Source organism: Gallinula chloropus (assembly GCF_964237585.1).
Source record: "Gallinula chloropus genome assembly, chromosome: 1".
In the NCBI taxonomy this organism is placed as follows: Eukaryota; Metazoa; Chordata; class Aves; order Gruiformes; family Rallidae; genus Gallinula; species Gallinula chloropus.
The window spans coordinates 169,890,098-169,909,249 of NC_140085.1; the positions used below are offsets into that span (position 1 = coordinate 169,890,098).

At 43.7% G+C, this 19,152-nt stretch overlaps 1 protein-coding gene across 1 annotated transcript; it reads right to left on the reverse strand.

Moving 5' to 3' along the window:
* Positions 1-1,426: 1,426 nt before the first annotated feature.
* KLF5 (KLF transcription factor 5) lies at positions 1,427-18,945 on the reverse strand (the record flags this gene model as incomplete). Its single annotated transcript, XM_084266973.1, has 4 exons — positions 1,427-2,304; positions 14,697-14,756; positions 15,888-16,752; positions 18,718-18,945. 4 exons carry the CDS (start codon positions 18,943-18,945, stop codon positions 2,126-2,128), a joined length of 1,332 nt encoding a protein of 443 aa, XP_084123099.1. The 3' UTR covers positions 1,427-2,125.
* Between the last annotated feature and the right edge of the window lie 207 nt (positions 18,946-19,152).

Below are 19,152 nucleotides of genomic sequence, written 5' to 3' on the forward strand. Positions count from 1 at the left end.
CTGTGGACGGACTTCTGCAACCATTTCCAGACAGCTGTACACTCCCTTTCAAGTTGTGATGGCAGAAAAGGGCCATAAAGTACTTATCCCTCGCATTTACTCTCTTCAACAGGGCAGGATGCTCAAGTGCCAGGTACTTTCCAAAGAGACAATCCCTGCCATGAAGAGAATACATTCTTAGCTTAAGACTGTGTTTGATTTCCAGCTCCCCATGCAAAACCACAGGACCTTCACTGTCAGGAGCTACAGAGAGCGCAGGCACGCAACAAACACACACACATTAGGCACTTTGTTTTATTTTGCAAAAAAAAAAAACAACCCAACAAAAAAAAAGAGTCTTTATATATAAACCATTTCATTCTCTCTCAAAACATTCTACAACTATACAGCTGTTTGCTCCGTCATTTGCATAGGAAATACCACAATACAAAAATAAGGTGGGGGGGAGGGGGAAAGGGAGGCAAAAGAAGCAAAACAGCAACCAATTTATGCGTTTCCACGTATAAACATTTGAAGCCTTACAAAATTATTTACAACGTTTGTCAACTATTTACATTAAGAGCAACATTTCTAACTATAACAAACAAAACTATAATTTATCAAGTATATGTAAAATTGTCTTTAAAAAAAAAAAAAAGAGTCTTGTCATATACCACAAAATAAATAAAGACAAACAACAGTTTTAACAAAGCTAGGTTTTCCTGCAAGACCCTTTTTTGGTATTTTGATTGTCTATTCTAGCCTTTGGTTGACAGCTTTGTGTTACGGCTTGTGAAGTCCAGACACTTATTAGGTTTGTTTGGTTTCCTCCTGTCGTCTGGCCAAATCCTACACGGTCTAACCTCATCTTTGGCCCTTCATCTACCATTTCAAGGCTGAACACTGTGGATCAAAGTCATCGTTAGCATAAAAGGGCACCACTTCATTGACTTCAGTGGAGTTCCAGCTACTTTTGTCAGCAGTAAATTTTCCTCTGCGTGTGTCAATCTGAACAGTGGATTAACTAACTAAACTGCACTGTAATTTTAAACAAAATTACTGTATCCTTTACCTCTAGTGAATTACATGCAATATCCACATGAAACCAGATCATGCTGGTGCTGAACCAGCTTAACATGTCTGTATATGAAAATTGCATCCTAAATCCTTCTTTTTAAAGCGATACTAAGTTTAGCTTATAGTAAGAGGTTTAACATTCTGTGTGCATTGTAACTATCCCCGTTATTTAAGCTTCCGACGTTGACTTTAGTTTATTCTACGTGTTTTGCCCTTTTAAGCCATTTGAAAACAAAATCCTGCTTTGGATATTCAGTGCACACCGTGTGAGTTAACAGGTACAAAACATCTGAGTGCTCAGGTCATTTCTCTTAAGAAAAATGAAGCTAAGTTGGTACTGTTTTGAGAGGTATTTAAATAACTTTTTTGTTTCTTGTAAATGTGCCGTGTTATCAAATGTAAAACAACTGCTTTTTTTTTTCCCAGATGATTCTTAGAAAACTTTTGTATTAAACCTAAAAAGCTGATTTGCATATTTACAAAATCTTTGTCATAGCAAACATGCAACATACAGAACAAAATGCTTTGTTCTATGGCTGTTGAATTTTTCTATGTATCTCCACAGAACGACTTAACATTAAAAAAAAAAACCAAAACAAACCCCGCAAGTACTAAGTATGTCCAGTAAAAACCTGACAGGTTACAATTTATGGCTTTTCCACTGCTTTCATTCTTCTGCAGCCTCTAATTAATTCATTTACTAAACATTGTCACAATAACGACAGTGCTTTGGTCAAAACACCGCAAGAGAGGGAAAAAAAAAATTAAAAAAAAGGTATAAAGCTGCGATGTGTCAAGACATTAATACTTGTAAGGAGATGAAACCTGCTGACTAAAGCCATATACATCATGAGAGCAAACAAACAACCGAACACTCTGGTATTGTGATACAGTGTCTTCCCTTCTTCTGCATAAATATACAAAATATACATTTCCAGTTTCTTTTGAGATTTCTTTTAAAGGGATAACCCATACTCAAAAAAAAAAATTAAACTAATTTCAGTTGTATGTTGAGAGTCAATAGGAAATTGCATAGATACAGAACAGGCTCAAGGACAAGTCCAGCCTTTCAGTTCTGATGCCTCTTCATGTGGAGAGCCAGGTGATCGGAGCGGGAGAAGCTGCGATTGCAGACGGCGCACTGGAAGGGCTTTGCCCCCGTGTGCTTCCTGTAGTGGCGCGTTAATTCATCCGAGCGAGCGAATCTCCAGTCGCAGCCTTCCCACGTGCACTTGTACGGTTTCTCACCTGAAACAGAGAGCAGAGAGAATTGAGACTGTCAGCTGTCACTCTTCGGGAGGAAACTGAGCTGGTGTCACACTGAACTGCACCGCTCTCTGGATTAAAGAAGGCACAAATGAGAAACCAGGAGCTCTTTCCTCCTTATTCATGGCTATGCCCCAGACTAACCGTCTCTCTTAGTTTTTCCAGTGAGTTTTGCTCCTGAATCTGTGATTTAATACCTCGGTAAAATGTAAGACACTTTCAAACATACAAATTGGAGGCAGAAATGCACCAAGGTAAAAATAAAAAGCCCTGTGTGAGGCTGAAATATGCTCCCTTGCACTCATCTCAACATGCGAGGGAGTAGGGAAAGAAGCAATCACACCTAACAATCTGGCCTAGAGTTTGTAACTTAACACTTGCACTTTTTAAAAAATGGGTAAATTAAGTAATAGAGAGCTTTTTTTTAAGAGGTCTGAAATGGAAAGGAAGATTTCTGTAAAGATTCTTTGTAGTGCGTAGATCTGTTCAAGAGCTTCTGATGTGTGAAGAAAGGGGCGCAGTGTGTTACAAACACAAGAGGGATAGTATTTTCTGAAGTGTCCGGGCAATAAAACTCGTGGTATCCTGGTTTGGGCTAGCTATATATAGGAGAAAGCACCTAAAAGATCAAAAGCCCCCCATTTTCAGAATCAAATGTCTACAGTCAGGTGTTTAAATGGCTGTATTTTAGAGGTGGCAAGTGCTTGCTGTCTCCATGTAGTCTATACTGACGTAAGGAGAGCGCTTGCCGTGTTACAGCAGCTCTGAACACAACTTTGAAGTATCCAACTAGTCTTGAATACACTGGCCCAAGCACCCAAAATACACACATTCATCCTCTTTAGAACTATAAATGGGGTATTTTAAGCATGCCTGTAATTTATACATTTGTTTGTTGAAATGGGAGAAACACAAAGCCACAAAGCCAAGATGACTTCTGGGCGAAACCAGAACTTTAAGCATGCACATACACCTGCTCGGGAGCTGGCATGGCCATGATGTCAGCACACAAGCAAGCTTCGTATAAACAAAGAGGCAAAGATTACCTATTTATAGGCTACTGGTTGACAAAAACACCTTTTAGCTGGGAGAGTGGATTGCTATCTATATCCTTTATATTAACTTGACCCATTTGGCAAAAACACAAAGAAAACCGGGTTTATCAAAGCACTCGGCAGTAGCTTCATCTGGACCAAGGCTGACTTTTCCAACAAGTCATTTCTAACAGGTTACAGATCTTCTCCCTCTACAGTGGTCTCAGACCTTTACCCTCACAGTCTCAATCCCACAGCACTGCGGAGTCACTCCTACTTTTCCCTGTTCTACCATCACACAAGCACGCGGAAGAAGGACAGAAGCCAGCATCCTGCAATCAGCCTGTTTGTTCTGCGCCAGTTATGCAGAGAACACCATTTGAGAAACTCCAAAACACCGCTTCAGAGACGCTAATTTATCATTCAGATGAAATGATGAAACTTGTTTTGTCTGGGAGTTTCTACTGCTTCTTCTGATCAACTAACTAGTAACTCTTTGTCTAAACTGAAGCGCAGGATCAGCCCTTTCTGCACAATGGGAACGTGACTTTGTGTTGGCAGCACAGTCCCAGCGGAACCAGACCTCTACAAAGAAAATGAATGACCCAAATAACCACCTCTTCGCATGAACGGTGACTGGGGTTTATTGATATCACAGTGGAAACATATCGTCCCTTAAGAAAAACAAACGTAGAGCCTGGCATCACCTCCCTGAGAGTTCAAAATTACTTGGTGGATGGCAAATCAGACCACAAATTATTAGAAATTTCCATCACAGCTGAATTTACTCTGCCTGTTGCTGATTAAGACTGGAATGATCTATTATACAGGACTCTCCTTTGCTTCACGTAATATACACAATAGGTTAAAATACAGACTTAATTCAAACCGGCGTGCAAAGCCTTCCTAACATCTGAGAAGCCAGCTGCAATGGTTTTCACAGCAGAACGACAGGGAAGGTCTGTATTCAGGGAACACCTTAACGTAATGCCAGTGTATTTCTTTCCCCTCTTCCCCTATATTACCTTCAAACTCTTCTTTAACAACCTCCACTTAAAACTGTCATATCAGACTTTATGTTGAACTCTCAAGCTGAACCATCCTTGCGCTCCAACTGCCCGAAGAGAGCACAGAGAGCCGGGTCTCTGTGTACTCCAAACACTCGCTTACCCACTTTGCAGAATTACATGGGGAACGGCGAGGGAAATAGTTAAGAGGTCAGGGGAACAGCACTTGCTGAACCAAAGTCTAGCAACATCCAGACCAGGTTAAAATCACAGTTACCAAGCCTGGCATCGAGACGGTTTGAAGTGTGTGCAACTTCACTGAGTGCTGGACTATTCAGTACGGAAAAAGCAGTCTCAAAGTTGTCCCAGGTAGGTGGTACCTGAGCCTGCCTGAGTCCAAACAAAACTGCTGTTCCCAGTTAAAACGTTTCCTAACCGGCGTGCTGCCCCAGCCGGTGATACAAAGGCTCCTGGCATATGAACTGCCATCAGCCAGGCCAGCAGTGAACACCGTGCCTTGATGGGTGCCACAGCTTCCAAGCTGACACTGAATCCGATGGCCAGACCCTCATCGAACTCCAGGCGGGGACCAACTTCCCAGAAACACCATCTAGAAACTTACCCCCCTGTCTCATGGTCACTTCACCACCTGACACAGCCACGAATCCTCCCGGGCAACAGCACTGCCCAGGGGAAAAGCAGAACATCACTGCTCCTCCTTGCAGGCCGACTTCTGCAGACCTGAGCTAAAGGGAGCAGGGGATGCACTGAGCTGGTGCCTTACACAGATTGTTTTAACAGTGTTACTTTTATGTACTGGAAATTTAAAGCCAGAACGCTGCTTTTAACCCCTGCTTTGGCCAACAGTGAGAACTGGAAAATATATTTTTAGCACCAGTGTAGCGGCCCGGATTATTTTGAATAAATCCTAGGGGTAAAATACTGAATATCTATGTTTGTAATGCTAGTTTCCGTTGGAAAGTTCTATTTAAGAACTGAATCAATTTCAAATGTTTTCCTTGTGGGCAGGGAGGAAGGGGGGGCAAGAAGAAGAAGAAGGTGGAGATTATTTTCACTCCTTTAAAGAAAGCAGAAGAACAACTAGCTGGTAGTATTTTCTCTCTCAACCTATACACATGCTTTTTGTCATTTAGCAGAAGTAAGAATTTGGTTTAAGTTCCTGCAGCAAGGGAAAAAGCGTCACATTACATATTTTCTGAAGTGATCCCACTTCTTTGCTATGCTGACTTTAAAGCACTGAGAAATCCGGGGTTGAAGATTTATTTAGAAAAAAAAAAAAAAGGAAAAAAAGCAGGTATACACAACAAGGGACACTGAACCCTTTATCCACTGTTTTCATTGGCTACATAGTAATGTAAGATTTGTTTACTTTAATGATTGTGTGAAATACAGTAGCTGTAAAGTTTCAGAAATATTTGGTTTTCCTCCAGCAATTTAGGGCTTCCATAGGGTGTTAAACCAAGAATGCCACTGGTCATCAAATAGGAAGGCAGTACGGCTCGGTTACTGGAACACGATCGTGGTATCAAACAGATATTTCACTGTAAAAGCAAGAAAACAGCTAACTCCTCCACTTCAGGGGAGCTTCCACGGGATTTGTTAGAATGTCAACACTGTTCAACTAAAACACCATGGAGGAAGCTGGTACCGATTTCCAGCCAAATAGCACACTCCAACCCTTTCTTCCCAAGCCAGAAATATTATACACAGCACTTCTGGGAAACAGAACTGCTTTCCTTTAAATTATACTTCAACAGGATAGGGATTTCATAAGTTTAATTGGATTTCTGCATAACCTCCTTCCAGTATCACTGATTTAAAATATTTTGCTAGGCTTATACATCACAAAATATATTTTTAAGTTCTTGAGCTGCTAATACGTATCCATTCTGCAGTTTTTTTAAAAAAAATACATTTGTGGAGCATGAGAAACAGACTTGTACTTGAGCACAGAAATTTTAAGCCCTAATGTTTAGTTTGGAAGCTCTTTTACAGAAATCACCTAGCAAGAGATAAGGGAGTTGAACCTGAAAGGAGACTATTTTACTGGCAATGCGTCTGCCTGTGTAAAAAAAAATAATAAAGTAAAAATATAATGCTATGGGATTGCAAGGATGTCAAAAATATGTTTGGATATCCACATATAACATGCTAACCTAACCAGCCACTTCAACAGACAAACCATGCCCAGGTTCGGGATCCTGGCCGATACCACAGGAGAATGGTCTGGAATAGTGAGGCACGCCGTGTTTGCTCTTCTCCCTTTAATTTATCTTGTTGGGATTTAGTCATGTCAAAATGCAACTACTGCTTTCCCAACATTAATTCTAGCCCCTGGCAGTGACCACCGTGGCTGTGCTCATTTGGGTAAGGTACAGTGCCACCAGAAGCAGGGTGATGGTAATTTTCAATGCACTTTTTTTTCCCCTTTCCTTTTTTATTTTTTTTTTAAACAACGCACAGCCTCTGATATAGAAAATGTTTCTGTTTAAAATCCTGTTTGGAAAATCCAAGTCACTGAAAACCTCCATTAGTGATGAATTCCCCCATTATCAAGGAGATAAGCTTCCTTATTTGGCCTAAGAGTTTGTGTTACTTTCTTTCTGCAGTTCACTGCTAGGATGGCTTTCTTTAAATAAAAGCTGCGAACAGCAAGCGCCAGATTTTCAAACCTGAAGTTAGGTAACTCGGCTGGTATGCAGAAATCCAAATACAGGTATTACACCAGCCAACACCTGCAACTTCTCTTGTTTCCTCTCAGACATTTCTGCCAGAGTGCTGAGCTTGGAGCTTCCTTGAGGAAGAAAAAGCAGCACACTTTTCGAAGCCTCCAAAAAGACAACACACGATTACAGTTCGTAAGGGCATAAAAGTATCATGACCCCACACACACACCTTTCTTCCCATCATCTCAGTATTGTGTTTATTATGGAATTATTTCTAGTGCCAAAAATATTTTCAACTAGGTATGAGAAAAGGTGGTAGGCAAAGCACAAGCTTCTGCACCACTGACGTACCCAACCTATAGCATGCCCAGTTTTAAAAGAAGGTCCTACAAAGAGTTATGTTCTCTCAAAGCTTTCTGGCCCATTCTGTTTTCAAATTTTTCACATCTTAACATCAGTTGCCTTAGTTTCCTGACATGAGCGAGCCTCTTTTTTTTTGTTATTATTTTAAATAAGAACAAATGAAATGGTTTTCCCCCATTTTAGTGTGTCTGAAGTAAAATTCCTCCAGTTCCAAGTGTCACAGCTTTAAGCAATGGTCTCTTCCTGGCTGACTGGAGCTGAAAGCAGTTATTTAGGTGTAACTTCTGCTGCACGCTTTCAGAAGCAGGAGGTTTTACCTCCCAACACGTACATAAAATTAGACCTTCTGCCACTGACTGAGAGTAGCAGCCATCCTTAATAACAGCTTGTTGTTTGGAGCTTTGCCCTTTTTAAAGACAGGTGGTTTGGGTTTGGTTTGGGTTTTGTTGGGTTGTTTTTTTGGTTTTTTTTAAAGACCAGAAAATTGAAATTGCAAAATTAAAAATATCCCTCAAATATTTAAAGGCTCCTTAGTGCACTGGAATTCTTGGTTGTCCAGGAGGGAGATGGATGAGAGGGCTGACGGCACGCAAGGTATCGCCGGCTTATTTTGTGAGTGACAAAATAAATGTTGCCCTTGAAACATCCAACCCACCAGTGCTATGGAAGTGTAACATACACTGCACATTTTAAAATGTGGTAAAACCTCTTCCTAGTATGGTAATGGCAGGAGAGTGACCATTAAGTACTACTTCAAAACAAACCAGCATTTTAAGGAACTCTGTAGCAGAAAGCCGTTGCATTTCAAAAAATCCAATCACTGATAGATCAAATACTGCTTAATGTCTCTCCAACAAAAGCACAAACAGGGCAAAAAAAGGTAACTGACTGCTAAGGAGAGGACGGTCAACAGAGTTGTGCATCACTCTGAATACAGAGGTGTAGAAGGCATTTTCTTCTCAGAGCTCCCACCAGTGCTTGACACACTCTTGTTTTGCTAAGCGTTGTCTTACACAGTTCAAGGATTACTGGGGAATCTTGACTGGCCTGTGCAGCGGTTTATTTTCTTTCTGCTATAACATTCTCTCTTAACAGAGGTGGTCTCTCTTCATGGAGATAGGCAAACAAAACAAAACAAAACAAAAAAAAAAAAGGAAAGGCATTTTTTTAAAGTAGGTTTATAAGAAATCCGTGCCATCTGGGGTGCATGGCTGTGTCTACACGTCCTGTGCTGAAGAAACATTTCCTCATCGATGACTGTGGTGCAAGAACAGCTTTTTAGCTCTCACACCACCAACACCAGCTCTTGTACAGTCAGATAAGAGGTGGAATTTATTAAACACACACTGTAGACTTCCAGATTTCCATCTACTGTATGCACACACACACACACACACACACACACAAAAAGCCAGCAATACATTAAAGCTATTTTAACTCAAAGCAAAGCACTGTACACTTGCCAAAATCAAAGGTTTTAATATGTCCTTAATCAGAGTTGTTAGAGATCACTGAATATAAATAATGCAGCCTGACAGGACAGGAATGCTGCTACCAAGATACTCAGACTAAACTAGGACATTACTTAAATGTTTCTAATCTTTCACCAGTGAGAGGTGCAGGTCATCTAACAAACAAACAACACACTACCCTGAAACCAGGAGTCAATCTTCCCAGTCGAGCTCAGAAATTAATTACAATAAGGAATGTCTAATCAAATAATGGAAAGTTTTAATCACTGGCAATTGCTGTGAATCTTGGGACTATATTAGCCTATGTAGGGCGGTCTCAAAATGAACTATATTTAAAGCCGGTCTCTTAGGTCAACAGTTTCCTTATCAGGAATCAAATATCCTGGAACTGAAGTTTAATCCTCTCAGGGAGCAATTGACAGAAACAACAGTTTTTTTAAGCTTTCATGCTTAGAGGGACTTTCTAGGCTTTTAATCAAAAAGAAAATATTAGGCTTTTCTTTTCAGCATCTAAGAAAAAAAAAAGAATCTAATGGGAGTACCCCTTACCTGACACCTTGGAATTTAATTCCTGCTTCATAAAAGTTGTGTGCTGGAAACTGACGTGTATGACCAACAACATTTAATTAAAATTTAGGTTTACATTGCTAAGATTTCACCTTGTTTTAAGCAACACATTCAAATGTGTTCTCATTTAGGTTATGACTACAGATAAAGACCCAGATCAATTAATCACAAGGTCTGTGATTGTTCACAAAGTGTTGGGTTTTATAATAAAAAAAAAAATGCATTATTTTCCCTTAAACTGTGGTTTGCACAGGAAAATAATGTACTTCCATTTCTCACACAGGCAACTAATGGATTTAGCAGAATTCATAAATAAAAGATAGCAGTGTATTCTCCAGCAGCGTCTAGCAACCCTGCACTTTAATGCACTTCGTCAACAGTTTTAACTCTCCTCCATTTTACCTTATTGTCTCTCTCAATGATGGCATTTACTGACACCTCCATGAAGTTCAATCTGTGCAACTGACTCATCTAGCAGGTTAAAGATGCAGAATCTGCACAGAAATATTGCAGAACAGCTATTTCCATGGTGCAAAGACTCTTCCAGGATGGGGTTTGCTACCAACACAGAACGCTGCAACCACGAACAAGGCAGAGTCTTTCAGGGCCTCCGTTCCCCACTTGTATGCCACAAGTGAAGTCCTTCACCCATGTCTTGGGATGATTTGATTCAATATATGTTTTCACAAGGTGCTTTTTTCCAGTGGGAGTCCAACTACCACTCACTGTCCCTTCTGAACACCGGACATCCTGAATTCCTAGGCAATTCTATATGGCATCCCCTTTAACAAGCTATGGTAAGCTCAGGGAGCGCCAAGTCCTGTGGACTGCTAAGTCTGCTGCACACAACTGGTTCCAGTTCTGATGTACCATCAGAGCCTAATTCTGGATCTACTGAGGCAGAGATCTAAATTAAAATAAAACGTTTAACACCTTGAGGAATCACAGAAGTCAGCAGATGTCCCATGCCTATATAAACATTTGAAATAACTAGGGGCAGTGGAAGTATTTTGAGTGCATCTCATTTAGAGAAATGCCATTTCTCTCGAGTTATCTCGGCTTCCACTTCCCATCACCAAATACAAACTAGATCTATAGATAGAGATGAAATAGTTCTGCAGTTAATGCTAGAAACTATTAATGGCAAGCCCACCATGTGACCAGAGAACATGCCTGTACAAAGACTCTGTATATGGAAAACCAACATGCAGCTGGAAAATGTCCTCAACGCGCGTGCCTTGATGTGTCCAAAACAACGACAGATTTTCCTCTTAAGAACCATACACAATTCTGAAGTGTGCACTGTTCACAGAAATTATACTTCTAAAAGCCATCCTGGAGCCAAGGAGCATTTCTGCAGCCATACAGGTAAGGTATCCCAGGTGCCTGCATATCAAAAGCTCAACTTCCACAGTCTGAATTTTCTACATATAAAGAAATCTAACAGGCTAAATTATAGGACCGCTGTTTCCAGAGGATCACTTGAGATCTGTATGTACTCAGATGCCAGAAAAGGAACCGAAGGATATTTCTCCGTAACACAGAATCAACTGCTTTTCACTGACATTTGGCATGTTTTCCAAGTTGGACACACAGCTGTTATGTCAGAGCCTTAAGGTGGTTTTACTGCTGGACAGCCCGCAATAAACGCGTGCCCCCCTCTCCCATCACATACTGCCGTTGCACAACGCCAGTTATGAAATTAAACTTGTTCCATGACTAACAGAAGAGATCAAAAAATCCCATCTGTTTTGAAGGATACCGATACTTCAGCGTACTGAACACTATTCTACCTGTTTCAGGAATAACTAATATTGAGTTAAGATACCCTAATGAAGTGTTTTAAGGTATTAAAATGTACGAGGCACCTGCTGAAGAACTTTCACAGAGGTGGCTACAAAATGTCCTATACCTTTGCCACACTGGAATTTTTGTTCCTGTTCATTTTTGGGGTTACCAGCTTACCAGCAACTAAGATCTACTTCATAACTCTCGAAAGTGGAACCATTATGTAGAGAAAGAAAAACAGGTGCCTACCGCAGTGACTGGTACAAATACCTTAACCCTGCTTTATCTCTTTACGTGAACACTGGATTGCTAATCAACAGCAAAAGTCCAGTGTAATTACACCAAATCAGAATAACTATACCAGTTTATACCGCCTGACTTGGTGGTGGAAGGTAAACACCTTGGGAACACCTAAGAAGAATGTCAGAGACTTCCCTCTTGCCCATTTGCTGTAGCTTTATTTAAACGTAATTTATAAAGTCTGCCAGTGTGTTCACTTTCTGAATTGGAAAGAAAAAAAAAAGAGTACAGCCTACATTCCATTTATCAAAAGACAACATTTCCCTCGGGTTTGTTCTAAAAAACAGCTACAAAACCCAGTGAAAACCTTTCAGAAGAGAAAGGCTACTAAATAAATACTGTGAAAAGGCTGAGATTTTCCAATACAAAAGGAAAACCATAGGATCTGTCTTGGCTTTTAATTGGCAGACAAACTTTGCTGCAGGCTCTTTTATTTTAAGATGACAGATTGCTAAGAAGGGCGGGGACCGGTTAGGATGAGAGACAGACTGCAGCCAATTTTAAAAGGTATTGTTAAGAAACTAAGAATAAGGAGAAAACAACTTCAGTGGTCCATGATTACTAAAGAACGGGTTTAGCCAGATAAACAGGTCTGCTATCCCTGAAGGGATTTGAAAGAATATCACACACAACTTTATTAAAATGGATTACGTGACACTTGCTTTAGACTTTGAAGGTAAAAGCTTCACAAGAGTCCTTTTTACAAAAAAAAAAAAAAAAAGAAAAAGAAAAAAGGAAAAAAAAATCAAAGCTCAGTAGCACTGTATGAATTCATAGTTCTGGGGGATGAGGCGCACAGAGGCACACACCCAAATTTAGCCCTCGGGCATCGAGCCCTTCTCTTTGGAGATCAATAGCGAGATTCCCCAGCGCTCCTGGGTGAGCTGTGCAACTTCACAGGTTTCCCTGCGATTGCACCCATTTACTTTAACATTCATTAAATCGATTTATGGTACTGGGTAATACACATTTCAACCATACGTTAAGGGGGAGATCAGAATCAGAGCTGGAAATCTTCAGGCTTAAGGAGAATATTCAAGAGTTAAACTAATCCAGACTCTGAAATAACGCAGGTAACAGCATAGGAACTCACATTCTTGCATGTAACACGTTTCAGACAGTTTATCCCTTCATTCACCTCCCCAGAAGACCCTTTGTATTACAGACCTGCTTAAGTTCACTAGATTTTTATCTAAAACAACATTCTTGTTTCCATGAATACATCAGCTCCTCTGACCTTTGCACATTTATCCACATTTCTAAGGTCAAATATCTATAGGTAAAAAAGCGAAGGCAACAATAAACATTAGTGACCCTAAGCAATATGTATTAGCAACGTGGCATGTGTTTCTCTGAGCACAAATATTAACTTTACCAACCCTTGAGTCATTACTACTCAAGGTACAAAAAAAAAAAAAAAAAGCTATAAATTGCTTTTAAAAAAAAAAAGGGAAAAGGTGTAAGTTTCAAATGATGACTATGTAATGTTCATTTTCAGACTGAGGCTTTTTATCTCTTATCTCTCTTCCTAGTTATTGTATAATAGCGAGTGTGATATTTAAAACTGGTATTTAGTTGCTGGCTAAAGTGCGTAAGTGGAAATCGCACACTCTTAAACTCAGAGATTATTTATTAAAGAGCAACGGGATTATACTCTGACATTAGTCATGTTTACAGCCCCATGAAAATATTTCTTCCTTACCAAGAGCGGTAGTGAACGATTATATGTATCAAAAATATTTTTAACCGTGTTCTTGTTTAGTCTATTACTTATGCAAAGCAATAATCTTTGTACAGTTGCTTTTAGGTTTGGGTTTTTTTTTTTTTTTTACTGCGACTGCAACACAGATAACTCATTTATCAAAACAAAATTTCCATAGTAAATAGCCTGGAGATACTCCATTTCTTTAGGATAATCCAACGACCCATTCAAAATAGCTGCTGAACAGAAGGCCTTGTTTCCATAGAGACAGGGAAATGTTTTGTTTTTGTTAGATTCACAGCTCATGCTAAATTCTGTTTTGACTTTTGGTTTCAACCTGGGTGAAACCCCATTGCTTGAACAGCAGAGTCATAGCGCTGACAGCCTGCTTCAATAAGCGAGTGGCTTCAACTGTGACTCGTGCTTTGCCCTGGATCGAGGAAAAGAGCCGGGGGCTCACACTCGCTGGTTTTAAGAACAGAAGTCGCAGCCTTCTCGGTTCATTTTCTTTACAAAAATCAGTCGTGTGCTTTTCAGTGATTTAGCATGACCAGCTCTGTACGAAGATCCCAGCAAAGAACTGTCCTACATAACTGCAGGTGCGCTGTTGGTCAGCTCTGCTTTTCTTCCCGTCCTTCTCCCCTGCCTCAGCAGGTGAACGAGCACCGCGGGCAGTTCCACCTCCCAACCGCTGCCCTCTGCGCATATGGCTCTTACACCTACACTCAACGCTCCGTCCCCAGCTCCGCTCCACGCAGGCCCACTAAGAGGGGCTGCTGCGCCTGCAGCTGCAGGCAGAATTTGTTCGAGGTACAAAAAGCCCCACACCAACAAGCGTGATGCGCTGAGAGTTTTAATTTCCTCCATTTTAATGTCTTTCACCCACCAAAAAATGAAATTACTTTTTGTTTTTTAAGATAAACAAACAGAACCACCTGTCTTAAAAATAAAAATACAAATACATGCACACAATGCTAAAGACAAAGCAAATGGAAATGTCTTGGGAGTTTCCATGACGTTTCTGAAAGATTCTAAGTTTAAAAAATTCTAACAGGTCAAAGAGAAAGCCCAATTCAGAAAGGTCTATTTATTTAGATAAATCTTGACAACTACAACACGTTCACTAAGCTTAATTTATTATTCAGGGGGGAGGAAGGGGAGAAATAGTTTACTTTTTAAACATTTGATGGCATTTTAGATTGAAAAGGTAAATTTCCATCCACTTCATTCTGAACTAGTTTGGAGTTCTGCATTGTAAAAGATTTACCGAAACTGCTTGAAGAGTCAAAGCAGTTTTCCTTCTCATTGACCAGATTTTCCTGAGCTGCCCACCTGAACACACGCCACTCCACAGAAAACAGGCAGGAGGGACGAACAGCACGCGTGCTTTCAGAAAACAGGCAAGCTGGGAACGAACAGACAAGAGACAGGCGAGCGATGGAACGAATACCTACCCGTGTGAGTTCTCAGGTGCGCTTTCAAGTGAGAAGACTTCGTATAAACTTTCGTGCAGCCTAAAAACAGAACAAAGAGGGAGGGCGGCATTTCAGTAGGGAGAACAGGAACGCTCCATACTACGTTTGAACTTCCTCCTTCACTGCTAAGGTACTATCTGGAAACATTTAACTACCTTCTGGCACCGTCATCATTTAGAAGTATAATTTGATAAAGAAAGCCCTAGAGAGCTCCTTCTCTTTACACATAGGAGAAAAATGCTCATGTTTCTTGGTAGACTTACTACCTTTTAACATAGTTCAGACCGACAGCTGATACAACCTACCTACAGTAACACCTGCTACACAGGTTAACAACTCAGACTTGACATTTCAGAAATTTCCTAGAGGATTTGGCCAAGCCCAACTTGGTGTCATCATTACCCGGGGCTCAGCAGAACGCTCCCACTGAGCGTTTTATCGTACGAGACACCGAACGCGTGATAACGCGGCTGAGAGTCGTGTCAGTAAAGGGGAATATCAACCACAAGCAGCAGTTTCTCTCTCTGCGTGGATGGGTGTGAGCATCTCGTATCTGGAATCACGTAGTACGTGGAGGCACGGATTAGAGTCAGGCCCCTTTCCCTCTTCAGCATAGAGCAAAAAGAAGCTGGAAAGGAATCCATGTGTGGGCAGCTTTTAAGCGGTAGCCCTAATGGATTTATGTGGGCAGCCGAATCCCGTGCTCGTAGTAGGGAAGACATGGCTGTGGCCTCAGCTACCGGGAGCCAAAACTATTCTTTCAGTGCCAGCGAATTCAAACTGAGCCTCTGCTCTATCACAGGTATTGGAAAAGTGGAGCAGGAGCTGCGCAGTCACACTAACTTAAATTAAAGAGTCCCTTCCTTTATTTTGTTTGTATTTTGTGGGTTATTTTTCTCTATGGAGTACAAGAGTTGTAACACGGTAAAATGAGCTCAGGTATTTAAGAGAGTAACAGATGAAGACAAGGGCATGGGTTCTTTAAAGAACGCGCAAGTGTGCCACACAAAGTAAGACAATAAAGGATAAACTAATCTTTAACAATAAATTATTTGGCTTTCCCTAGGTGTAAACTACAGCTAAAGAAAAACACTTATACCTCATCCACCATTATTCATGATTTTTTTTTTTAATTGTAAGAGACGAGGTTTTCTGGCACAGACTGCTTACCAGGATAGTCACAGTAGTGGATACGTCTTTTCTCCAAATCTGGGTTACTTCTCCTGTTGTATCTGACTGGTTGGATGTTCTGGGGGGTTATGGGCAGAGTCGCTGGTAAATTCGGATTGTGAATTGCCAGCTTGGAAGCTATAGTTGCAGCGTACGACGGAGGAGGAGTTAAATTCTGCAGCATCTCTGCTTGCCTATCTGGGCTTCCAGGCTCTGAGCTTGGGGGCGAAGGAGGGAAGTAAGTGGCCTGCTGCTGCAGAAATTGGTTTGGCATGGTGTAGGTGCAGGGGGGGATGCCTTGGAATTGTTTCATCGAAGTCTGTGGAACAGCCGAGGAGAGCGTGTTAAGGCCCGCCATGGCTGACGGCATGGAGACATTGTTAAGGGAGTCCATCACGGCTGCCTGAGTAGTAGTGTTGGGCATATCTAAATCCGGTGAGCTCAAGAGCTGATATAACTGGCCTTGCTGGGGCGTGACAGAAAGATGAACGTCTGGAGTAGGAAGCTCCTGCTTGATGAAAATATTGTTCACATCGGGAGTCTGGTGGGAGCTGAAGATGCTGGTAAATTCAGGGAGGGCCTGAGTGGGGGCAGGGGCAGTAGTTTCGCTCTGGTGGCTGAAGATGGTGACCGGCTCTGTCTTGATGTGGGTTACACAGGGTCGCTGAGATTTGTACAGGCCAGTTCTCAGGTGGCTAATGTCAGGGAGGAAGACGTTCATGTTGATGCTGTAAGGCAACCCTTCGCTGTCAGTGAAAAACTGATCTACAACTGAGGCACTGTCTCTTCTGTATTTCTTATGTTCAGGGATGACGGGAACGGGCGGGAGCTGAGGTGCCAGGTATTTCTCCATTTCACATCTTGTCTACAAACACAAAACAGACCATAACCCACATGATTTGTTACCAACTAAGAAAGATGATGGCATACGAGTCGCATGAGGCTTTGCAAATAAAAGGCGATACTGTTCTGCCAGCTGCAAGCTATCTACGGAGGAAGTTATAAACATTCACGCTAATGAAAACCTGTCTTATATAATCGTCATGATAATCAACATCATCAAGGACAAGGAGATTAAAGTCATGGCACAAGTCATTCACGCAGAGCAAGCATTAAGATCGATCTGATGTTTCAGCATAGGGCAAACTTTTCATCTCTTATGCCTACAGGACAGTGCAAGGCACAGAAGTGACAGGCGCTGTGCCTAATCTGCAGATCTCCTGCTCTGGAATTCACTGCAGGGTGAGCAGGGTGACGGCCTATCTGTTTCAACCGCTTCCCTTTGAAATGCTAACTTCGAGCGCCACATCCTCAGCCGGCTATCCGAACGCTGATACTTCAAATGATGGGGGGGGGGCTTTTTAATATATACATATTTATTTATACTTCCAGGTTTTTTCACCCTTCAAAGTACTTGATTAGAAATACGACGCCGAAGTGTAAAGTTATAAATAATATCGGCTGGAAGGAAGGCAGGTTGACTGCATCGGGGTGCTCTGTGTGTGAAGTGTCTCCGGGACTACACTTAAATAAATAAATATTAAAAAAAAAACCCCGTGCAGTGTATAATTGGCTAATAGCGCGATAAACACGTCCCTATCCATGCCTCAGTCCTAGGAGAGCTCTTTAATTACTGGGAAATCATTCTCTTCGCGTAGTGGTGCGAGGGAATCCGTGGGTGGCTGGAGCCCGATACATTGCTGGTACAGTCATCGGCAAAGCATTTATCACGCACTCTCCAGTGGGCAAACGCCACATTCCCCCCTGCCCTGTCAAGGCTGCGCTCATACCAGACCCGTTTAGCACCCCGCGAGAGAAAGCAGCTGACTAACAGCAACTCTTCCCGATAGTGGATTTTAGGACCTTTCTTCAAAGACCCCCGGTAAACACCACAAACAAACAGAGCCGCCTTCCCGTCCCTTTGATCTGGATCTGCCCCGACATGCCAGGCTACTTTTTCCAGCTCTTGTTTACGAGCCCAGGGCAGCCCGCTTTGAAGACGGGAGTTTACTCCTTGGGGAAGACACCACCGAAACGCAGCGCCCGACAGACCGCTGAGCGGCACCGGAGTGGCTCCCCGGGAGACACCGTCCCGCCGACCCCGGGACCCGGGTCCGCGGGCAGCCCCGCGTAGGGAGAAGCCGGTGCCTCACTGGGGCGGCCGCCGCGGCCCACCGGGAGCTGGGAGCCGCCTCTCAAGCCAACACCGTCCGCGGGCTGAAGCCCGACTGCGGTCGGGACCTCCCGCTTTTAGCTCCTCCAGCTGTTTTCGTGTGGATCCGCTCAACAGTCTCCTGGGACAGGCAGAAAGTCCCGGGAAGTCCCCCCTCGGCCGGTGCGTTGTGTCTCCCCCACCCCCTCCCGCCCCGCCGAACATGACTCCCTGCGTGGGCGAGGAGGACAGGCGGCCGCTCTAATTCTGCCGCCGGGCAAGTGCAAAGGCAGCAGCTGTAGCTTTCAACACACCCGCGGGGGCAGCCCTGCTCTCCCCCCCCCCCCAAACACACACACACACCTCGGGACGACCCGTCAACCGCCGCCGCAGCCCGCGCCCCGCCTCGGCCGCCTCAGCCGCGCCCCGGCCGCCTCACCGCGCTCCGCTGGCGGGAAGGCGGGAGCCCCGACACTCTCCACAGGCGGGCTGGGTGGGGCAGGGTCGGCTCCCGCACTCACCGCCGCCGCCGCCGCTGCCCCTCACTTTCGGGTCCGCTGCCCTCGCCCCGCAGCCCGGCCCCACCCAGTCCCGCACGGCTGCTCCCCGCTCAGGCGGCCCCCGCGGCGTGAGAGGCGCGATGACCGGTGGGGTGTGAAGGGGGTGGCCGCTGCTTACCTGGACCATCTCCTCCGTCGGCAGGGTCGCGCCGCCGCCCCCGCCGCCTCCCCCTGGGTGCTGCTGCTGAGGCGGCGGCGGCGGCTGCTGCTGCTGCTTCAGGTCCTCCCCGGGGAAGATCGCTGCCTCCCTGGCCCCTAGCACGGGCTTGAGCTGCGCGAACACCGGCTCCTCGGGCTGCTGCACGGGACCCAGGCGGGCGCTCATGGTCAGCACCCTGGTGGCCATGAGGCAGGCTGGCGGCGGCAGCGGGTGCGGCGCGGACGGGCTGCCCGCCCCGGCGCAGGGGGACTGGCCCGCGGGCGGCGGCAGGCAGACGGGCGGGCGGGCGGCGGCTACTCGTGCGCTCACTCCCCAGGAGCCCCAGCCCGAGAGCACATCCACTCCCGGTGTCGTCAGTGCCTCCGCCTGTACCTGGCCACGGGTATCTACCCG